Source organism: Phoca vitulina, unplaced genomic scaffold (assembly GCF_004348235.1).
Source record: "Phoca vitulina isolate PV1807 unplaced genomic scaffold, GSC_HSeal_1.0 scaffold6, whole genome shotgun sequence".
NCBI classification, from domain to species: Eukaryota; Metazoa; Chordata; class Mammalia; order Carnivora; family Phocidae; genus Phoca; species Phoca vitulina.
In genome coordinates, this window is record NW_022589709.1 from 36,243,514 (window position 1) to 36,267,201 (window position 23,688).

At 37.8% G+C, this 23,688-nt stretch overlaps 1 protein-coding gene across 7 annotated transcripts in view; it reads left to right on the forward strand.

Annotated features, from left to right (window-relative positions):
* Positions 1–23,688, forward strand: part of KIAA0825 (KIAA0825 ortholog) — a 396,162-nt gene that overhangs the window by 247,635 nt on the left and 124,839 nt on the right. The window contains exon 21 of one of the 7 annotated variants that reach the window (XM_032403996.1): positions 1,617–5,724. The exons of the other annotated variants lie outside the window; for them this stretch is intronic. Within the exon in view, the coding sequence (XP_032259887.1) occupies positions 1,617–1,686 (70 nt within the window). The 3' untranslated portion in view covers positions 1,687–5,724. Of the gene's footprint in view, positions 1–1,616; positions 5,725–23,688 lie in introns of those variants that run through there. 7 annotated transcript variants of the gene reach the window in all.

Below are 23,688 nucleotides of genomic sequence, written 5' to 3' on the forward strand. Positions count from 1 at the left end.
CCTCCCTTACTCCCAGGCTTCTCCGGGTGCTTCTCACTTCGCTCTTGGGTTGAGGGATGACTGACCCAGGACAACCTCTAGGGGGACCAGAATTGGTGGTATGAGGAGGAAAACATCCCTCCCAAGCCTCCCCCTCTTTTTCCTCCTACCGCTGCTGCTGTAGTGCCAATGCTCCTGATTCCTTTACCTCCTCTCAGCCCCAAATCCCAGCCTGCTTAGTTCTGCTATTGCATGTTATTTTAGCTGTAATTATTAACCTTTTATTATGTATCAGCAGATAGCGGAGGGAGTCTCTGCCACCATCTTTATTCCTGTTCCTGATCTTTTGAGTTTGGTTTTTTTTCCCCCAAAAGTAAATAAATTGGCATCTGCTCCGCATAGTCTGAGCCCAGCCTGTTCTACCACTCAGCCTGTCCAGCTCTCCAGTCATCGGGGAAAGAGCCTGGCCTTGCCAGCAAGGGCAGATGTGTATTTTCTACAAGAAATCCTTGTCCCTGTATGGTTATTAATCTCTGGGGTAAATTATGGGTCAGTTGGATTTTTTTCTGAGGTAGGCTGGGCCTACCACATCATATCAGTGTTGTTTCTGTGAGATGATATTTCCCAAGTTGTTAATAAGCAATTTACAATCAACTTTCAGAAATAATCCACTTATAATTGAGGGGCTGCTTTGTGTATTTATAGCCATCTTACCTAATTTTCTATCTACTATATATACACAGATATAGTGTACATGTTTACCTATCATCTGTAATAGACATAATTCATGATGGATCTAAATTAAATTTTCTGAAATAGGCGAGGTAGAAATTTTATATCAAAATGAATTCTTGAGTATTACTCTTAAGCAGTTTTATGTAATTATAATTTACTAAATCAGAACATTTAATTTTTTTTGCCTTTGACTAATTTCTCTTACTTGCTAAATTAATGAATTCAAAAGCATATTCCACTGCAGAAAACAAATGGTACATAGGAATTAGACATTTTTAAGTTAATTATGGTATAAAAACAAACTACTTTTCATAATAAGTAATAGGTTTTAAAGTTAAAGGTATTTTATATTGTAAGGTGATACATTATAAAATTACATTAGTTATCCATGATAAGTGTAAATTTGAGTATTTTATGGAGAAACGTAGCTTACGTGGCAAAACCAATATGCTTCATTTTTTTTTTTTTTAAGATTTTATTTATTTATTTGACAGAGGGAAAGACAGCGGGAGAGGGAACACAAGCAGGGGGAGAGGGAGAGGGAGAAGCAGGCTTTCCGCGGAGCAGGGAGCCCGATGCGGGGCTCGACCCCAGGACCCTGGGATCATGACCTGAGCCGAAGGTAGACGCCTAACGACTGAGCCACCCAGGCGCCTCATATGCTTGATTTTAATTTTTAAAATATAGAGAATGTAAGGTTCAAGTGCAAGCTATATATATTTAAAGCACACTTTAGAACATTCGTATCTGTTATCTCATTTTCCCTGCACAATAACCCTAGGAGGAGGGCTGATATCATGATCCCTATTTCACAGATGAAGATGTTATAACTCAGGAAGGTCACTAAAGGTCTGAGTGCTAGTGAGAAATGTCTGACCCTGTCATTCTGATTCCAAATCTAGGTCTCTTTCCACTGCCTGGTGCTGCCTTACATTTTCTGAGGGTTGTGGAATGCAGCAGAGGTTTCAGTAACAACGTGTTTAGCTTTTATTTCGGCTCGCTGGACACCTATGGAGCTGATTTCAGCCTGGAGCGCCAAAGTCAATGAACCACTCTGTACTTGAGTAGCTCTGTGCTGCTGAGCAAAAGAAGGAACTGGCATCGTCTTGCTTTGTATTTTCAAAATATTTTAAACACTGAAAGGCAGGGCTTTCCTTCTACAACCCAGGACGGCAACGTGGTAAATCCGGTGAGGAGCGCGCACTCCCCCTTCGGGATTGTGGATCCCAGGAGGGCGGTGGCTCTCAGATTACGGAAGACTGGGAGGACCCTGAGGATTGGGGCTTTCAGGCTCTCGGAGGGTTGTGACCATGGTGGAGCAGGAACAGAGTTCCCTTCCTCCCTGCTCCAGAGTTGTGGCCGTTGACTGTGACTGAGAAGTGAAACAATATTGTTTCTCCAGTCTTACTCCCTAATGAAGACATAGGGGAAAAGAATCAAAACTTTTCCTGCTGTCTTTTCCCTTTCTCATACCACTTGTTACAATGGGTCAGAAGGTAGAAGGTAAATGAAAAGTGGTGCTCTCAAAATGGCTTTTAATATAAAGAGGTCTGAAAGGATGCATAACCAATTACTGATTTTTAAGGCAGTGGTTCTTTTCAGGTGGGGTGGTTAGCTTCGGAGCTGAAGGGACACATGGAAGATATTTTTTTGGCTTTGCGTGATGGGTATGAATTACCTTTGAGTTTCAAAAACAAGAAAAGATACTCTTTAAAATGGCTTTAATCGCTCTGAAATAGTGCGAAGACAACATACTTCCCCAACTCAGTAAAACAACGAAAGCTTTATTGGGGAAGAAATGGTATATCCTCTTCATCAGAGCGTACTATTTCTATATGACCATCAGGACAGCCAGGCGGGGTGGGGTGCATGCCTGGACCTCCCCGGGATGTGCCCACCCTCCCGGAGAGCTTCAGGAGGCTCCACAGCTATCCATGTGAACTTTGAGTCAGTTTGGATGTGCTGTCTTCACTGTGGGTTTTTTGATGAAATAGACCAGAATTGAGTCAAGGGGAGAAATGTTCGCTTATCAGTGAAGTTGAAATGTTCTTTACTAGTCCCCTGCACTTTTTCATATAGCAGGGTGTTGGTGGGACGGGTGTCACAGGGGGGGACATTTTGGGAAATACTACATTTCAATTTTGATGAAAAAGTAATATTTCAGGTGATTTAGTGGAATAACCTAGAATAAAACTTCTAATAGCCCTGTTAACAAAATTATTATTTAGAAAGTAATAGTGAAAGAATAGAAATTAGTAACTGCTGACATCTTAGGTTTAACTTTTTTCTATCTTTTGCTTTAAGCACCAACTATTTTATATGTACAGATGTAAAGCCATATTTAACATGGGAACACTCAAGTATTATGGACACTCACTACCTTTCAGATTTAATTTAACCTCACTGTTGGTTATTTTGTGTGCTGATGTTCTAAAGTTTGAGTAAGATCTATTTGCTTCAGGCAAACCCAAGATGTACATAAGATTTGCTTTGATTTTAATGTGTGGACGGTTCTAACTCAAAATTAAACAATGTACCATTGCCAGTTAGTTAATATCAAAAAGCTAAGTCTGCATTTTGACATATAACACAATTTTGAAAAACAGATACCAAAGAACTGAACAACGTTAAATTGTAGAGTTTAAGGAATAGAAAAATTTGGTTTGTTTTTAATAACCCTCTTTATAATGTGGTTACATATTATGTCAGATTCTTGAAACTGTCCAACTGTAGAGTGGTTTTCATTGTTCTCGAAGGCCCACATTGGGGGGAAATAATTGTTAATATAACTGGAATTGTCTAATCACGAATAAATTGTTTTAAAAAATCACTAGAATTTATAGCATATATCAAAGTATTTGTTTCTGTTTTTTTTTTCTTGTTTCAAATAAAATAGTAGAATTTGAAAACTCCGCCATTGGAAGATGATAGTGATCTATAAAACTTATGTTTACCATCCATTCCTTTTTTTCATGCTCCGTAATTAAAAATGGCCATGGGCATTTTTTATCCACTGAGATTTACCAACTGCTAAAGCTTTCAACATTTATAGAAGGATTTCTACACCTGCTTTTTTTTTTATGAAATAACCAAATATCAGAGCAGCTTGAAGTGTTTTCTTTAAAAAAAAAATAATAAGTTTACCTCTAGGCCTCTGGTTTTCAGCAGATAGAAAGCGCTATCATTAGCCTACCATCCGTTTTAATTTGAAATCCTAAGAACAAAAGTCATTAATAAGTCCTTTGTCATGGATTTTAAAAAAGAAGACGCCTTTTTAGTATTTGTATGTCATCATGCCAGGCCTAGAAAATTAGGCTAATTTATTATTTAAAACACTGGTGGGATTCCTAATTGCATTCATCATTAGATATGACACGTTTAGAACTGAGAACCATATCCAGTGAGAATTTTCCAGTTTGAATTTTGAAATAAAAATATTTTTCAAGAGATCCCTAGCTATTGCCTGTTACCATGGCAACAGTCCTATTTGTCTGAGAGCTCTGTCCGCTGCCAATGAGGGAGAGAGCAACGTCAACTAAACATACGAATACATCAAAGACAAATTCATATGCTCAATCTGATCAGCTCAATTAATGTAAGAACAGAAGCTGAAGGGGGTTAAAAGAGGGCACCCATTCAGGATAGATGAAGCCCCTTTTAGCAGAATATACACGCCGGCCTTTTGGGGGAGGAATTTAGCACACTGTCAAAAACATTATCAGAAAAAGAAAGTACTAGGCCTCCTACACCTAACAGATATGAAGCTGTCAGACAAAGAATAGCACTATTCATTAAATGACACTTATTTTCTCCCACTTTACAAGAATACAGCGAACAAAACAAGCAGGGGAGCAGCTGAGAAAGACACTTTTTTCTTTTGCTAGTGATGACAGACATGCAGCAATTATGGTGATAACTAAGGAATACTAAACAAGAAGCCAGCCTCCATTCTGTTTATCACCTTAAATTTTATGTTACTAAATTTGCATGCAACTCCTGTTTTGTTTTATTATTTATGTCTGGGAAAAATTAGATGCCTTTGTTTTTAACATGGTGCCTTGAATTTGGTGTAGCATACCTCTAAACTCTATGAATTCGCTCACTTTTCTTGTTAAATGGCCATATCAAGTTGAAATGCTTTTGAAGTAAGACATTTCCAAAGCACAACAAGACTGCTGTTGTCAATGTGAGGTGTATATGGGGCTCAGTGGGAGGGGGTTCATTAGTGTAAAGGGAAATACCATACATCTGCACATTTTTTTTTTTTAGAGAGATAGACTGAAAGTTGTATTAATTGCCACCTTTGCTCATGCTTCATTTTACATGGTGAAACGTGTTACGGTGCGCGTATGTTTAATGGATCCTGTTTTGGTTTTTGGTGTTTGTTTTTTCCTTTGGGGAAGTTGTAGTGGTAGGTAGTAGAAACTGGCATGTGGGGCTTGTAACAGGTGCAGGCAAGTAGGAGTTCCCGTGAGATTGCTGCCTTTTAAGAATCTTATGCTTAAACCATGATGATCTGATTTAAGGCCCATTATCAATAGTCTGCTACTTATATCTGCATGATCGTGGACTGATTGATACTGACTTTGTAGCCATGTGCTCCATAATGCGCTGTCAGGAAATGCTGACAGATGCAATGAAAGAACAATAAATGTGGGGCAGCCGTAATGTAAAGGTCCAGCTAGGCTGTATGAAAACTGATAGCTAGGATATTGGCTCCTATGTTACCATATACACCAGTCCCTTTGAGAATTTAGCAGGTGAGTGAATTAAAATGGTCTCCTGATACCCAGAAGGGGAAAAAAAGATCTTCATTTAAGGAACTTGCCGACTTTGCCAAAACATTGCTTTATAAGAACAGAGCCAAGATTAAAAAAAAAAAAAAATACTCTTTTACTCAAAAATCTAGGCATGTCTGACACATCTGAGAAACTATTTCTTAAAAATCAATACACACAAAAAAGCACTGTATCTACTTTTTAGGATATTTCACCTATTTGTATAAAATTACAAAAGGAGACATTTTATTCAAATTCCTATTTTAAATATAAGGCATTTGATACTATTTTTTAAAAATTCTTGATCTTCGACTCAGTGCATAAATATAGCTGGCATTTTGCCAGTGCGGATTTTTAACAAATAACTAGGATAATATTAATATGAAGCCATGAAAGTTACCTTCTTCTCCCTAGTCTTAAAATGGTGCTTTGAAAGAAGTTCTATTGGACTATAATTCATGCCTTTTCTTGTTTACATATTTTACAAATACCCTCTGTGTTCTTAAACATCATTTAATAATTTAGTGTTTAAAGACATAATCAACATCCAAGATTGATGTCAGAAGTAAAGTAGAATTCAAATACATTTTAACAAATTACTTGTTCCAAAAATAAAATCATTTATAATGATATCTTTAAAACTCAATGTAGACTCTGCTATCTGGCCTTAATTCTTCCCCCTTTGATTAGAAAATGTAGAATGTGTTGAATACTGACATATTTTCAACATTGAGCCCCTTGTGGTACCTACCCGTAATGGTGGGCGCTGAGGTCAAAGCTGCATTGATAATTTGATTCATTTCCTTATGGGAGGAAAGTAAGAGTCATCTTCTTTATTTACAACGTTGCCTGAAATGTTTTGGGGGAGCCTGGAGAATCTAATGATTTAAAAGGAGTTTGTGAAGATTATTTGCTCAGGTGAATTTAATTTTCGATCCAAACCTTTTTATGATATTTGCCACATGTAGAATGACATTCAAAAGCAAATTTTTAGGATGAGAAAAAACTTACTCTAGCAAGATTCTTAAAATGCAGTCTTCTGAGAGTACTCAAAAGAATATTCTAAGCAGATCATTGACAAAACACGCCTACGACTGTAATTGTGTACATTCAGGGGAATGACTTTTTTATTCCATATTATTGACATAATAGATTGAGTCATCATTACTGTCTGATACGCAAAGGCCTGGTTTAAAACTCTTCTGTGGATCCTCTTTAGCACGCAAAGTATTGACACAAGAGATGGTAATGGCTCCTTTGGAGCCATTAGGGTCCATCATGTCGGGGCCTGCTCAGACACTTCTTAGCAGGTAGCACGCAGACTCTTGACATGATAGATCATAACAAGTCCAAAGGAATAATTACCATTTCTTAGATTACACCATACTTGGGAATTTCACAGTTTATTAAAATCAGAGCATATTATCACCAATGTGAATTTTAATTCATTAATTATATTCTATTAGTAATACATGCTTCATGCAACACAACGTATATTATAAATTACGTAAACAAACCAGATTACATGCAGTTATGTTACACTTCTCCCTGTCTAGGAACTTCAAGAAGTCCACCCTGATTGTTATGAATATTCATAAAAAAGCAATTCATTCCCAGCCTTCTACCTTTTATGCCAAGAGTCAGCCTGGAGCAAATCTTTCATGTCCACGGCCTAGACCTTTGAAAGTAGAGATGCCTAATGGAAAGAGTGACAGAGCTTGAGTGACACTGACTGTGACAGGCAGGAGCTCTGGTGGGCACCCATATAATTAGATCTTTGTGTGGTCTGGTTGGCGAAGACAGAACTTGATGTTTTACTAACAAAATGGTTTGAAAAGAAACCGCATCCCCCCAAAGTTTAGGCTGTTTATCAGGTACAGAAATGAAAATAAAAAATTTGCAAAGAAAAAGCTCCTGGTGGTTTTGGATAATAGGTATTATCGCGGTGTAAAAGCGGAAGTGAGTGACGTTGGATTGGCCTGTAAGGAAAGCATCATGCTTTTTCTTTTCATGTGAATAGTTTTTATTGTGTTGAGATTAGAGACAAATATAAATTACATTATACAATGTGGCAAGCCATTAGCTTTTCATAAAAAGAAATTTTATCTACAGTGAAAAGCTTTTGATCTTGAAGACTTCGTGAAAAGCTTTTTAAGTTTGATTTTGGTGGTGTTTGTTATTTGGTGTAAGTGTCAGTATCGGTGTCTAGAAATTATGTCAGGTGGTTTGCCTGTTTGCATGGCAGTGTGGTGCATTTAAAGGGTGTCCCTTTTGAATTTCCATTTCAAAAAATGTAAACTCAACTTATACCTAAGCCTTAATGAATAGGCCCTAATTAGATCATGTATAAGAGAAATAGTTGTCTCACTTTCATTAGTCATAGATTAGGGTTTTCCCATAGTTTAATGCTTGTTGTGTTTTCAGGTTCCAAGCAACATCGCAAGCTTCAAAAAAAGAAAAAAAGAAAGAAAGCTAAAACAAAGTAGTTTCTTTGAACTTACAGACTCATTTGGACACAGAAAATTCCCTTTCCCCTTATCTTTAGCACTCTCAGAGAACTGGTGTAGACCAATGCACGGTTTCTGTTACTGGAAAAATGCAGTGGCATAAACCTATTGCACACTGGAGGTCACCCTTGCTATTTACAAATTTTCTACACTTTAACAAAACAAAAGTAGATCCCGCATACTTTTAATATGCACCACAGTTTGCATGATATTTCGATATAAATACATGGATACTATGTGTCTTCCATGTATAGCAGTCATATTAAGTGCAATTAAGGAACCCATTACGAAAATCTTATGGTTGTCTGATTTTTCTGATGAAATAAGCAAATGACAGGAAGCTTTTCAAAATGAAACTAGAAGCTTTCATTATATATTATATATAATGGATTTTGAAAATCTTTCCAAATTGTTGTAACAGAAGTCTAGAGTAGAGTTCATATGCATTTCTTATTCAATAATTTGTCAGATTTTTTTTCTTTACCACATCATTCCTGGAGATAACTTTACCGTAGTTAATACTTACAGATTGTTGATAAAAAAAATTACTTCTGAGTAATTTTACTTTGACATAATTTATTGTGGTATGCTAAATAGTTGAGACTGTTCTGTTTTTTCACCATGTTACTTTCACATTTTTATGTCCATTCAACAAAAAATAATAACATTTTAGTATGAATAAAAATTTTTTTTCTTTAACAATCTACTTAAAAGCAATGACGTACATAAAAATGAGCTCATTAAACTCAGTAAGAACTCTGGGTTTTTTTGCAAATAGCTCAATGACAAAACATAAAACAGAAGAAAAAACATTTAGCCTACATCTTGAAGGCATTCAAAATAGGAACCAAAGATAGACTGAGGAGTGTCTGATTCCTTTTCAGTGAGAGTGTTCTGAAAATGGAAGGGTTCATCATCTGGGAGCTGTAACAAGCAAAGTGTGAAGTTTTACAGGGAAAAAGAAAATAAGCATTTTACCTATTTTCCCTTAAGATGTACTATGAATACCATGAACTTTTCCTGATGCCTGTTACCTTAGTGTACATAGTCCATTTTCTTTCTCACAATTATTTTATAACACTTTTTAATCTCTCATTAAAAGGATCCTTTATAGTTTCATAAAAGTTTCACATAATTTGTCAGTGATCTGGCATACGGGTCAGAGGTCAGAAGTGAGTTAAGGGATAATGGCTTGAACAGTTCCTATGAGGTAGCAAGATCAAGAGAGCAGAGGGTACACCATCCCATTCCCTCGTCAAAGACTAAGACGCCCAGGGATATATGTCCGCTGACAGAGCAGCTCAGACACTCTCTGCTGTTTATACTGCGTGGGGTGTCATCCACTCTCCTTTTCTCTCCCTCTTCAGGGTTCGCCGGAGGGAATTGATGAGCTGTACCTCAGGCTCCAGATGGTTGATTTGTACAAAGAGAAGCAACTGCATAGCATCTCCTCTTTTCAACTTCCTTTTTGAGACATTGCCAGTGTTACGGCCTATGTCTCAAATCCCTCCTTTTGAATCTAGTCATTCTGCCCCATGTTGAAGGCTTAACAGTGAGCATCTCTCTCCGCGAAGCCTTTCCCAAACACTCCTGCACCACGGTTAGCTTTGGCAAACAGTCCAGAACTGCCTGTCTCGCCCCTTCTGGGTCCAATATGTATGTCTTCAGGTTTTCATTAGAATGGAAACTGTGTGTTTGTCTGTTTCATTGCACTAGTGAGTTTGTCTATCCGGTTGCGGCAAGTACGGTCTTTTTTGTCCTGTAATCCTCACGGCCCTGAGCAGACACTGGCCACGGAACAGGTGGAAGTCATCTCTGCCTCCTCTGAGCTCTCAGAGCACCTTCTTTGTACCACTTCTGTGACCCTAAGCACTTCATACTTTGATTAGTTACCTGAGAATGTGTTTTCTCTCTCCTCGGCGAAAATGTAAATTCTGCGAGAGCAGAACTGTGTCTTAAACATCCTCATATCCCACACTATCATCCCCACAACACCACAGTCCGCACGGTGTTTTCAATTAAAATTTTCAGCCACTTAACTAGCACTTATTGAATACCTGGGTACAGGGCACTATGCTAATTGCTCAGGATGATACGACATAAACTGTTATTGTTGATACTGAAAAGGACCCTATAATACAGTGGGCGAGAGATTAATGAATGTGAATAATAGAAGAACATGACCAGGGCAGAGTGGATGGAGAGAGCGCTGAGTTGTGGCTGAGAATGGAAGTAGCCAGTTTCAAGCTTTCAAGGAAATATTTGGTAATGTGGTGTATGTTGGTTGCCTTTATTTTTATTTGTTTTAGAGAGAGCGTGCGCATGTGCACCAGCTGGGGAGGAGGGGCACAAGGAGAGAGAGAGAGAGAATCTTAAGCAGGCTCCACGCCCAGTGTGGAGGCCCATACAGAGCCTGGTCTCAGGAACCTGACATCATAACCTGAGCCGAAATCAAGAGTCAAACGCTTAAGCAACTGAGCCACCCGGGCGCCCATATGTTGCCTTTAAATCCAAGTTCAAGGGTGTGGCTTATGGCAAAAACTTCTTCTTCTGGGGATAGGAGAAGAGCCTGGGTGGAAAGGATTGTTCATTCCATCCCATCTCACCAAAAGGAGCAATGACCAAACGGTCATTTAAGTTTGAGCACATGAATCTATCCCTGGACAATGGAAGGAAACATTTTGCAGGAAGCCAGTCCTTACACATTTATTGAATAAAAGAGTGAATGCAGTTACTCACTCTGATATTTATTGATTGAACAAGTCAAAAAATGAATAATCCCATCCTAAAACACAAGAATTCTTTGTTTTTACCAAGGAACTTTGTGCTTCATACGTAGAAAATCTAGACACCCTTAAATTTATGTTTACATTTCTCTGCGTGAATATATAAACCATATGCTTTAAATATCATCATAATATATAATTTCTTTTCCTTCTGGAATTTTACTGACTTCCCTTTATTTTTAACCCAGTAACTGAGTATCAGGCTGCCTGAGTTTTTAAACCAATACTAGATTCAAAGCTCCTTGAGGAAGAGGCTACATCTTACCACTCTTTCTCCCGCAAGTTCTTATGTTCTAATTTAAATTAGTTCAAGAATAGAAAAGAAATTCCAAATGTAATAGATAGAAAGCACTGTGTCAGTTTCTGAGAGATCATGGAGTGACTGCCCCTGTAGTTCCTGAGGCCAGAGTGTCTTGCCCTTAGCAGAAACACTCCATAAATGCTGGTTGAATTTAATTTCATTTTGCCATGAATAACACCTGCATTTGCCTGAGTGACAGTGGTGCTGAAAGATTTAGTATAGAAAAACCCTTTAAAATCCCCATTCCCTCTACCCGGTATAATTAAAGCCCAGCTGATCTGCAGTAAAAATGATGCAGGCTCTTTGCTCCTTGGCTCTTTGAATCTACCAGCAGAAATTTGATTCTTGGTATCTTACTAAAGTGACTCTATTATACCAATCAACAAATATTTCCTGAAAGTGAGATTTCCAAACAGCACTAAAAGAAATTAAGATGAAGGAATGGTCCTCCTTTCCATATTGCCATATTTGGCAGAAGAAAAGGTAATGAAATACAAGATATTGTGTGGTAAATGTCAAATGGAAGGAAAGTCTATGAGGACCCAGAGGGAAGACAGTCTCTCTTTTTGGTTTGGAGTCATTATATAATGTTGGAAGAAGTGGAGCTTGAGCTGGAACTGGAAGATGAAACTGGGTTCAGATGGATGAAAATTTACAGGGATGGTTGTTAGCATAAAGCAAATGATGTGAGCAAAGATCCAAAGGCTGGGAAGTTTATAGCCATTTGTTTTTTTGTTTGTTTGTTTGTTTTTTATTTTATTATGTTATGTGAATCACAGACCTGTACCTCTGAGACAAATAATACATTGTAAGTTTATAGCCTTTTGAGGAGATCATAAGCAAACCATTTGGCTGGAGTAGAAGAGAAGTAGGCTGGAAAGATAGATTGGAGTGAGATCACAGTGGGACTTACATGCCACAGGAAGGAATTATCCTTGGATTCCTTGGGTTTGGGGGCACAGTGGCAGGGTAAACAAAATTTTTGATATTTGAGTTATAAAACCATAGTCGTTGAATGAACGTCGTGGATCAGACTGACGGGTGCATTAGTGGTGGGGGTGGGGGCAGCGGGGAGGGTCTACGAACAGGAGCTGAGACTGACGTGAGAAGGGGCATACTGGGAGGAACTAAGTATTTTTCATACTTCATTTTTTTAAATCCAGAGCCCATATGCTTATCTTTTTTTCTATGAAAAGGAGGAGTTGGCTTAAAGATTATTAGTGATAAATATGTGAATGTAGATTATCTAGAGGTTTTTAGAAATCCACCTAAGATGTAACAAGATGTCCTGTGAAATATTTTATCAATAATGTGAAAGAATTGTAGCAAGTGTTGATATTTGTCAGAATCACCTGCAGAGATGGGTATGGATATATAAACCCAAGTGCCATTCATGAGGTACCTTATCAGAATGCCCAGGAATGACACCAGGACCTCTGTATTTGTAACCAGCTCTGTAGATGGTTTGGATGCATACCAAAGTTTGAAAACCATGACTGTGATGTGTTCTTTCCTTTTGTGCTTTTATTTACAATTGCTAAGATGATTAACTAGCTGAAACAATTATAGAAAGGAATGTTTGCTACGACATCCATACTTAAATATTGATAATAGTAATCCATTAAAGATCGTTGAGAAGAGTTTATTAAAGAAACCTTATTATCAAATTAAATTGAGGATTTAGTGAGTATAATGGATAGAACCTACCTACCTGGTCAGGATTCCTAGCATCCTGTGAAAGTAAAATATCTCATCAAAAGTTCTAATGGACTTTTCTTTCATGTGGAAAAAAAAAAAAAAAATGTGGCTGTTACTTCCATAACCTTTTAACGTGGTTCTGGAATTGCCCAGATGGTCTGTTACACTAAATCATTTTGTTGATTCTTAAATGATGAGGGCATATCAAAATGAAACAAACTCTTTTCCAGTGTATTTATCATCTTCTGAATACAGGATTTTACAGTTATAATGGTATACTTATTCCTCTGGATGACTTTCAAAGGCAATAAAATCTAAATATATTCTTGATTGGGGAATTAGTGATGTAATTAATTTTATAGGAAATAAACTCTCAGATCTCTTTTATCGCTCAGTAAAACCAGTTATATGGTTATATATATATATATATGTTATATACATTATTCAAATTGTTATCACTGTTTTGCTTTGTTAATTATTTTAAGTTTCCCCCTTTAGGGATTTTTTTAAAGCATTAGGATCCTGAGCCATTGGAGAGGTGAGGCACGCCTCATGGTGAGGTAGTAACATGTATATTCTTCCAGTAGGTAGGAGGTCTCTAAGACAGGTTTTAAGTGTAGCAAAATCATTTCCGTTACGACAAGTTTTCTATCACTTAGTAAAATTAAAAGTGATAGCAAGACTTAGACGTTAGTTCTGCTTCTGGCACTATCTGAATCTGTTACTATCTTTTAATCCTTCCATTGGTACTTGCATAATCACCTTTTACATTCACAAATAAGTTACTGAGTTTCTCTGTTGATAGTCATGAAAACACATTTTAATTGAGTTTGGCATGTCAAAACCCTTTCTTGGGTTTTATGTTTGATGTACCATGCCACATTTTCAATGAATAAAAAACTGCCTCCTTGCATATTTATTACACATTCTCAGTTAGTGAGATTTGGTTACACAAGCAGTTGCCTTATTATTTTTTACACCTGCACTTTGATATCACAGTGGTTCATTGTCAATCGACGTAATGTATCAGAAGTGGCACGGCTAATGAGCACACTGTTGCCTTTAGTTCGTTTTACATCTTGAAACCCTACTGGGGAATAGGCTATAAAAATTGGGGGAAGGGTTCTGACATTTTATAAATGTCATATGTCAGTCCTGCACCGTGGTGGCTGTGACACACGGCGTTCTGATGGTGTCACGGCCACATGGTAGCTATGTTCACGAGCAGGCAATGAGACTTTGTTTTTATTGTAGCCCTCGGGAAAGGTAGGGATGTGTGTGTGTGCGTGAGAGAGAGAGAGAGAGAAATTTTTGCTTTTCAAGTTAACTTTAAGCCTTTAGACTCATGTACATGAATCAGCAAAGTTGGTCATTTTATTAATATAAGTGAGGAGAAGCAGTATTTCGACGGCTTAAAGTAAAAAAAGTGACACGAAACCTTGGGGATGCCTGGGTGGCTCAGTCGGTTAAGCGTCTGCCTTCGGCTCAGGTCATGATCCCAGGGTCCTGGGATCGAGTCCCGCGTCGGGCTCCCTGCTCAGCAGGGAGCTTGCTTCTCCTTCTGCCTTCTGCTCTGCATTTGTGCTCTCTCTCTCTGACAAATAAATAAATAAAATTAAAAAAAAAACTTAAATTCTACTTTTCTGTGGTTAAACACAATATTTTGACCTTAGAACAACAGTAATTGTTCTGTGTTTTCTGGTTCCATAAATTTACATTGAAATTTGTATTGGAGAGAAGTAAAAAGTCAGGGCATATTATTTAAACTTAATCTTTGTTTTAAGGTAGGTTTTTAAAACATATTGATGGTATACAAGGTGTTAACAGGTAATTTAGTCAGTTCTTCATCAGTGCAGGAGGGTTTGGATTTTGTGAATGGAGAGAATTATGTTACTAATTGGAAAACAACAAGTGTGTTTTTATTTTTAGAATTTTTAAGATTTTATGGACCATCCTTTGTCTTGTGATAACTGTAGAGTTATGAACTCAGAATATGATAGCAAAGGGCAGGCAGAGTATTTTCAGTTCTGAACTGTTTTTATTTTTAAACTGGTTAATACTCAAATATTTTAAAATGGGAAAATTTCTTTCCTTCAAGGCCTGTGTGTGTGTGTGTGTGTGTGTGTGTCGACCATTGTCAGAGCGATCCTTGAATGGCTCACTTGGGTCACTGACCAACCAGAGAGCAAAGGGAGCGCACAAAAGGCAAGTGGGAGCTGTGGCGTCAGGGGAACTCAAAATAGCACAGTTAAATGAGATCCAGCAAGACTGGTCACACCCCCCCACCAGGCTCAAAGTGGGAGCAACACTATCTGCAACTATGCAATGTCTTACCATCGTCAGGCACCTCCACTTACCACAATCCCAGGAGTGACTTGTCTTGGTTTCACGTGACTCATACGTAGCAGAGCAGGATTGTATCAGGACTTTCATAACATCTATCCTAGCACTCTTTCCACCACACCGAGTATTTGCTCTGTAAATATATTCATTTCTTCCCACATGATGAATTTTTATGTAAACTTAATCATTTGTAACTTGAAGCAAAGGTGAAATTTATTAGATGTTTTCTAGGCCAAACAGATGTGCATCATCTGGGCCCTGTTTTCTGGGCATGATCTAATGTTGATGGCAGTATTCAATGATTACCATTCAAAGAATACGGTGAGAAACCAGCTGTTTCCTAAGATCAAGGTGACGTTAGGATACAGCCTGTCTACTTAATCTCTTTGTGGCCAAGCCTCGCTCTGGCGACTTGAGTGTGTCGCACACCCTGGGAATTCCTGTCCCATTTTACCAGGGAAAGTGAGGTAGGAGTGCAGGGAACCTTGCCATGGACAAATGACCACAGCTTTCCTCCCTTCCTGCCAGGACCCGCTTAGTGCTTTTAGTGACAACATTAGAATAGTGACATCCTAGTAGAAAGGACCCCGGAAATGAGTTGTTTTAGTTGTGACAACTCCTTTCCCTTGCCCAGTTGAATTTGAATGTTCTATTCGGTAGGACCCCAACTCCTCTTTATGATGAAATACATATTGCCAATTTTTAAAATTCCCTACTGCAAAATTTAAACTTGACCTTTTGTGAAATTTTTATTGAAAAGGCCATTTGGGGGGAAATTTTAGAATCCTATTTACTAAGAAAGGCTGGTTTTTAAAGTAGAAACATTTCAGACTGTTAAGGGGGAGGTGTGTGTTTTACTTTGCAACTGAAAATCATTTCTAACATATGGACTGATTGCATGGACCAAACATAGTGTATGTTTTAGTAAACGTGTCTGTTTGTTTCATTTTTTAGTGTAATTTGGGTTTAAGATTCCTAATTTCATATTTTAAATTTAGGCTTATACTATAGTTTTGAGATACTGTTGGAAAAAGTCTTAAGATACATGATAACATAAGAAGATGGAGAAAATTCTTTTTTAAGCCCAACATGGAGCTAAGTGGAAACTGTAAGCACTTAGAGCACTGTGTAGTAAAAGTTAGGCCTTGATTCTTTGGCTCTTCTATTACCAAGGTATCTCCCTAGCAAATAAATATATATATGCACCTGTGGGTTTGTGGAACTTACATATAATTTTAACTTTGTCTGTCATTGAGGCTCTTCATGTGAATGTCTTTTTTTCCCCCAGAAAGAGTAATATTAAGTTTCACTTGTAAGTGTGGTTGTCAGCTGACTGAGCTCCTTGCTCTTTCAGCATCCGAAAATAACTGTAAATTACAACTTTCATTTCCTTTAAATGAAGAAGGCAACAATTTGAAAATACCTCTTTCTTATAGTGAGTTTCTCAAGTTAGGTAGGGCACGCTGAAAATAAGAACTTTTTTGGCAGTTATTGTTGTAAATAATATGCCTAAATTATTAACTGAGAATACATTGTTAGAGACGTGCCAAGAGTAGACAACCCATTAAATTTTCTTTGTTTAAAACTCTCCAGTTCTGTTGTTGGGTAAGACAATTTATTCATACAATCATATAAAAATCATATTTAATAAAGAACAATCCAAGGCAAAGAGGAAAAAAATGTCTTTATCCATAAGCAACCAGATGAGAAATGGATTTTTATTCAGTCAGATCCTTTTAGTCAATGAATCCGCATTTTCATGCATATTGCTCTGAAGTGATAATTAATATAGTCTAATTCAGGACATGATGCTTGAATTGATGTACTGTCATCAATACTCCACGTTAAAATCAAACCTTGACAGGGGTTTAACACCCTGGAACAGGTCATCATATGATAATACTCTTTGCCTCTCAGTATTTGTCTTCAACCAAGCAAAGTATTACAAGATGGGGTAAGGAAAAAAAAAAGGGAAATAATTACAAATGAAGAGTGACACGGGCTGTGAATAGAACATATGTTAGGCTAGGCAGAGGCATCAGTGAATTATATCATTTCATGATGAAGCGGCACTGGGGCTGAACGGGCCTATTTTAAACCTTGATGTATTTTATCTCTACTGTATTTGGACTGTCATCTTTGGAGAAAGACTTGGTGTAATTGAGAGTCAACTCCAATCTGCATGACTCGAGCATGAAGTGGGGGCCAGATGAGCACTGCTAGGAGGCCAGGGAAGCTTCTAATAAGATAAAATGAACAATCACCTTTTATGCTTTACAGTTACAAATGCATTCCATGAAATACGGCATTCAGAGTTATGGCTTACAAATGTCATTCACGTTACAAAGTTTGGGAAGTGTTCCAATGATTTGTATCTAAAAAGGAGCCCAGTTCATTTTCACGCTCCCTTTAGGGGAGGTAGAATCAAAACCTGCTTTACGTGAGGCTTTTCTTGTGAAAACGTATTAGATGTAAGCAGCATAATTGGGTCATAATGTGTTTTCATTATGTTTGATTTTATTTGGCTATTGCACTAAAATCCTTGTCATCTTTGCATATCTTTAGCAAGCCACTCTTTCACACCCACTCACATGCCCTCTTCTTGCTTGAAATGCACCTTGATAACTTCTGCCAGAAGAACTCTTTCCCTTCTCTGAATACTTTAAGCACTAAGTCTCCCCACTGTCTTCCCTATTTCATAATGCTTTCTGCTTCACCTGTGCGAGTCTGTCCGCTCACCTGGACTGGAAGCGTCTCAAGGGCACAGCCCTACGTTCACGTGGTGTATCAGCCCTGTGTAGCAGGTAGTCAGCACTCTTTCCTGCTTCATGGAAAGTCAGCAGAAGGTAGCAGTAACTTAATCTCAAATCAGGGAGTGGAATGGGCTGTGCAAAATTGTTAGTGATGAAGAGGGTCAGAAAAACTCTGTCATTCAGTGCTAGGTCTAGCCAAGTCATTTCCTAAGCATCCAATTACTCATCCTCAATGAAAGAGTAAAACCTGTCTCTATAGAAGACCGGTCCATTTCCGCTCACTCCATGGCAGCTGAGTTGTATGGACAATCCAGCAGGGTAGGGAGCATCGATGGCTCTCCCTTTGCGTTCCCCTGCCCTCCACTTTCTTTCTCCCTCCTGCTCCCATGGACTACTTGTCACTTGTCTTCTTGCCCACCTATTACAGAAAAGTCTTGGAAGGACATTGAATAAGTTCCTCTGAAATACATAGTCATCATTTTGTTCAATAATGGCCTTTGAGCCTCATCCTTTATAAAGGTAAATGAAAGCAGATCTCGCTATTTGTTTCAGATTTTATAAAGTTTTACATAAACTTTATTATTGATGAATTATTATGGTTTCCTGTTGTAGAGCAGTGTATGTCTTAGCAAGATTACATGTTTTCATTGCCCCTGAAATATAACTGAAATATATCAGTTACCATTTCATTTTGACAACTCTCCAAACACCAAATACTTAATTTTCTTAAAACATTGATATTCAATGAATTTAAGTCAATAAATTTTAATGTGTATTAGTAATGGGACAGTTGACTAAGATCAAATTACAACTTAAAAATCTACATAATTTGGGAGCTATTTCTTATTTCTTAGGAAATGCCTTTTAATATAAAAATGAATAACTAAAGGTATCATTTTAAACCATGGTATGATTTAAACCAAGGTTAAGTATACGCACCTTTGCAAATAAATGAAATTTTAATCTTTAGAGAGGAAGACAGGGATTATACTACCTTACTGTAGGGCATCTTTTATCCTAACACTTAAATTATTTTGAAATATGTTATACATATTAAATGATCTCTTCATCTCCTAACATATATATATATATATATAAACCAGTTGAATATTTTATTTGGTAAGATAATATTTGTGCCATATTGTGATGCCAGTTTCTAAAAATATGTTCCCCATTTGTAAAATATAACAAGGAGACTCAGAGGACTTTTATATATAAATGTGCCCCTATTTGTCTGTTTTTTAATAATTTCATAATTTTGTCCAGGTCAGTTGTTCATAAAAAATTAGTTGGTTTTGTTTTAGGTATGTGCCCTCATTTTCCAGATGAGAAACAGATACAAATATTTCATAATTTTTGCCAAGACAAGCTGAAATAGTTAATGGCTCTAGTTAAGGAACTCATGAATGCTGACACTCTGTTCCTTGTTCTAATACGTTTCAAAAATAAATTATCTCCTTTTATTTAAGCTCCCCAAATCCATTTAAACTTTCATAATTATTAGTAGCACCGCATCTCTGCCTTCAGTATTAAACTTTTAAGTGTTGAAATAAAATTCACATTAGAAATTCCAAATTATGAGGGAGAGTAGAATTCACCTTAACAACTAAATAGGCGTGAGTTTGAGTAACACTGTATATAAACCTAAAACAAGAAGGATTTACATGTATACACACTAAATCGAAGAATGAGTCCAGAGTTATCCAGCTTGCGCCCAATCCTTAGGAAATGTGATAGTTTAGCTTGTATGGAATTTGATCAATTAAGTAGAAAAAAAAAATGAAAGTGCTTTTAAAACGGAAGGGAAGCAAACAAAAATAAAGCCTTTTGCTTTGTAAGTGATGTGCAAGATGCTGAAGAGAATGTGGTGAGTTGATACATCTGGGTCACCTGCTTATGACTCAGACCCACACCGTGTGCTTTGGGGTTACCTTACCCTGTTGCCTACCCTCCCAGCTGACAAAAGAGGAAAGCTTGGGTCATACCAAATATTTCTCTGTGTTGAGACATTTTTATATCTTCATAACTAACTTGCCAGCTGATTCTCCAGCTGCTCAAATACAAGATGAGCATATTCAAAGGAATCTCACTGCTGATACTATTTGGAAGAAGGCACAGCATCAATTCAACAACTAAAATACTCAAAGGGATCTGATCTTGGCATCTCTGAGGATTCAGAACCTTCCCATCTTCCTCCCAATGCACACGCAACAGAAATCTACATGAATGCGATGTGAGGGAGGAAGGGGAAAAAGAAAAGCAGTAACAAAGTGAGCAAATAAAGAACCTGGAACCTCAAAAACAAAATACAGAAATTCCCTGTGGTAGTTCAAATGAGTTCTTTCAGTTCCAAAAGGGAAGAGTGCTTCAATCCCACACAAATAAACATTGCCTTCACAATTCTAGGCATTTTTAATCTTGGCTTCCTCTGAGCTGATGATAACTTGAAGAGATCAGCAATTTCTCCCAGTCTCCTAAATTGTGCATTTTTATCATAACTACACTATGGAAGAAAGAAGAAACTAATGACATCAGTAAATTGCATAAAGCTCCTATTTAAGTCAATGACATACTGAGCACATTTGACACCTGGAGCAGATCATTCTTAAAACCCTCATTCTATAGCACAAAATTATTTTCAGCAACAATCATAAAGCAAAACGAATAATAACTGATGATGATGATGATGTCTGGGGGGAGGGACATACATAGAGAAAATTTTCTTTTATTGAACATGGAGCATATAGACATGTCAATAAAAATGATAAATAATAAAATAAATATTTTGGCACCAAAAAAGGAAAAAAAGTCATGGCTTTATATCTTTTTTTATTTATATCTTTTAATTACATTGATTTTTCTTTTTTGGAAAAAACATTTTAATCTTGAAATTTTTAAAATTTCAATACAAAAACTCTAAGTGGTCATATAGAAGAAGAGATTATAGTAACTTGAGTTCTGTTTCTTTGTCTTCATCCCACTGTGTTACCATCAGTTATTTCAAACCCATTATTTAAGCCCAGGAATATGTCCTAGTGCGGGAGCTGGGGACACCAACTGCACTCGAAGCCAGATAGAACACTTTGGAGTGGTTGTAATCTTACTTGTTTTTTAAAGAGTTATTTATTTATTTGAGAGAGAGAGACAAAGAGAGAGACAGTGAGGGGAGGGGCAGAGGGAGAGAATCTTCAAGCAGACTCCCCACCGAGTGCGGAACTCCCCTCGGGGCTCAATCCCATCACCCATGAGACCATGACCTGAGGCGAAACCAAGAGTTGGACGCTTAACCGACTGAGCCACTCAGGTGCCCTGTTGTAATCTTACTTATGAACTTAGTCTTGCAAAGACAGTGCAGCTGAGTTTCCATGTGTCTGACCTAACCATATAATATTAAGTTCTCTGAATTATTTTCCATGTATAATAAAATGTTTATTAAAGGATAAGTAATAAAAGTGTGCTAATTTGAAGCTTGCATACATAGTATTAAAATTAAGGGTGCCTGGCTGGCTCAGTCATTAACTCATGGCGACTCTTGAACTTGGGGTTGTGAGTTCGAGCCCCATGTTGGGTGTAGAGATTACTTGAAAAAACAAACAAGCTTTAAAAAATTAGTATTAAAATTCAGCTGTAGCCACTACAGCAGTTGTTTAGAACTTAGACCTGTAACAGGTTTCTTTTTAGGGCGGACTATTATTGATGTTATTTAGAATTGCTAGAACATGGTGATAATAAAAAGCAGGCTAGCTTTTTGTTAGTTTTTTTATTTTTATTTTTTTAATTTGAAAAAAATTTAAATTTTTATATATTTTTTAAGTAATCTCTGCACTCAACGTGGGACTCGAACTCACAACCCCAAAATCAAGAGTAGCATGCTCCACTGCCTGAACCAGCCAGGTGCCCCAAGGGTTTTTTTATTATTGTTTTTTAAAGATTTTTATTTATTTATTTTAGAGAGAAAGAGAGCAGGGGGAGGAGCAGAGGGAGAGGGACAAGCAGACTGCGTTGAGCTTGGAGCCCGACTCAGGGCTTGATCCCAGGACCCCGAGATCTTGACCTGAGCCAAAATCAAGAGTTGGACGCTCAACTGACTGAGCCACCCAGGCGCTCTGCCTCAAGGGTTTTTAAATACTCTACCAAAAATGTATCCTCTTACTGCCTGATCTTGACGCCAACTTCTCCTACCTCCCGTCCCTTGGTATGCCATTGATTTAAGTCGTTATTATTACTTTAATCAGTAAAATGATAAAGTCAAATAAGTCCGTGGCTGTTGTCTCACTGTACAGTGTTAAGTTCCAAGACTCTTTAGATAAATAGTGAATAGGGGTGCCTGGGTGGCTCAGTCGGTTAAGCGTCTGCCTTTGGCTCAGGTCATGATCCCAGGGTCCTGGGATCGAGTCACACATCAGGCTCCTTGCTCGGCGGGAAGTCTGCTTCTCTCTCTGCCTGCCGCTCCCCCTGCTTGTACTTGCTCTCTCTCTCTGACAAATAAATTAATAAAATCTTTAAGAAAAAAGACAAATAGTGAATATAAAATAACTGTCATTTTGAATATTTTTCAACAAATATTTATATTGCTTCATTTGTTATTTTATTCATTTATATGTGTCAGGGTCACCACCAAAGTTCAAAAGAGAGTCATTCTTCCTTTCTTTAGTGCAGTGGTCTTCTTATCTCTTCCTACAAGCATGTTTATGTTATTAGAGTGGTGTAAGAAATAATGAAAATTCTGTTGTCTTCTGTAGGATTGTTTTTAGCAAACAACTGAAAACATCTGAAAGGATAGTTTATAGAGAAGAACTCTGCCATGAGTAATCCTGTTCTCAGCCAATGACCTTCTCAAACATGCTATTACCCAAAAGGGTACAGAACAAGGCAGAAGGATGAGGATATAGGCCTTAAATTCCTTCTGCAACAACAGAAATTCCCGAATATCAGGAGGTCACACAAGGGCGCTGCGGGTTGGTGCGCGTAACACGCGCACACTGGGGCTGCCACAGTAAGTGTGGTGTGCTGCCGGAGGCACCTCACGTCTGGGGTAGGCCTTTAATTCAGAAGCCTTAGTACAATCTAAGGAAGGAGCTGATAAAGTTGTAATTATTCTTATATTTAAATAGTCTCTGGTGACTGTCAGACAGCCCAGGTTCCACAACTCTTGACAAGCATAAAACCTGTAGCAGCTTTCACAGAATTGGCACATTGTTTGACTTGGCAAACAGGGTGTTTAAAGCTGTTTTTACGAAAGTTTCCATTATTTTTACAAAAGCTGCTACAGAATTTAAGCTTTTTTTCACATTTCAAACGTATGTGTGTTTGTTTGTGGGCAGATAAAACCAAAGGAAAAATGGGAAAGCATCCCAGGTTTTGTGCTAAATTTCTACCCAAATAGGTGTGCATTAAGAAGACTCGCAACTAGACCTGTAGGTAAACATGTCTGCTCAGATTAGCTAAATAGACCCCTGATTTCTCGAACTCAGAAGTTTCTTCCACTGTCTATATTCTTCAGCCTCGATCCCTTTATTGTAGACATCTTGGGAGTACGCCTGAATCTCTATTTGAAATTGAGCTTGGTAAGAGTTCTAACTTTTATAACTTTCCTTAAAAACAGCCCCAATCCTAGTCTTTAACATTTTTACCTCTTACGAGGAAATTAAGGCAAATCAGAGATGAGAAAAAATCCATCTGGATGTCTCGCGTCTGAGGGGTGGTTGATGATCAGGGGCTTAGCCGAGTGCTGGACGCTGCTGTGAGGTAAGCCGCCTCCTGCGGACTCAGCGCTTCAGGTCCTGTTCACGGCTGGGGCTCCCTCAC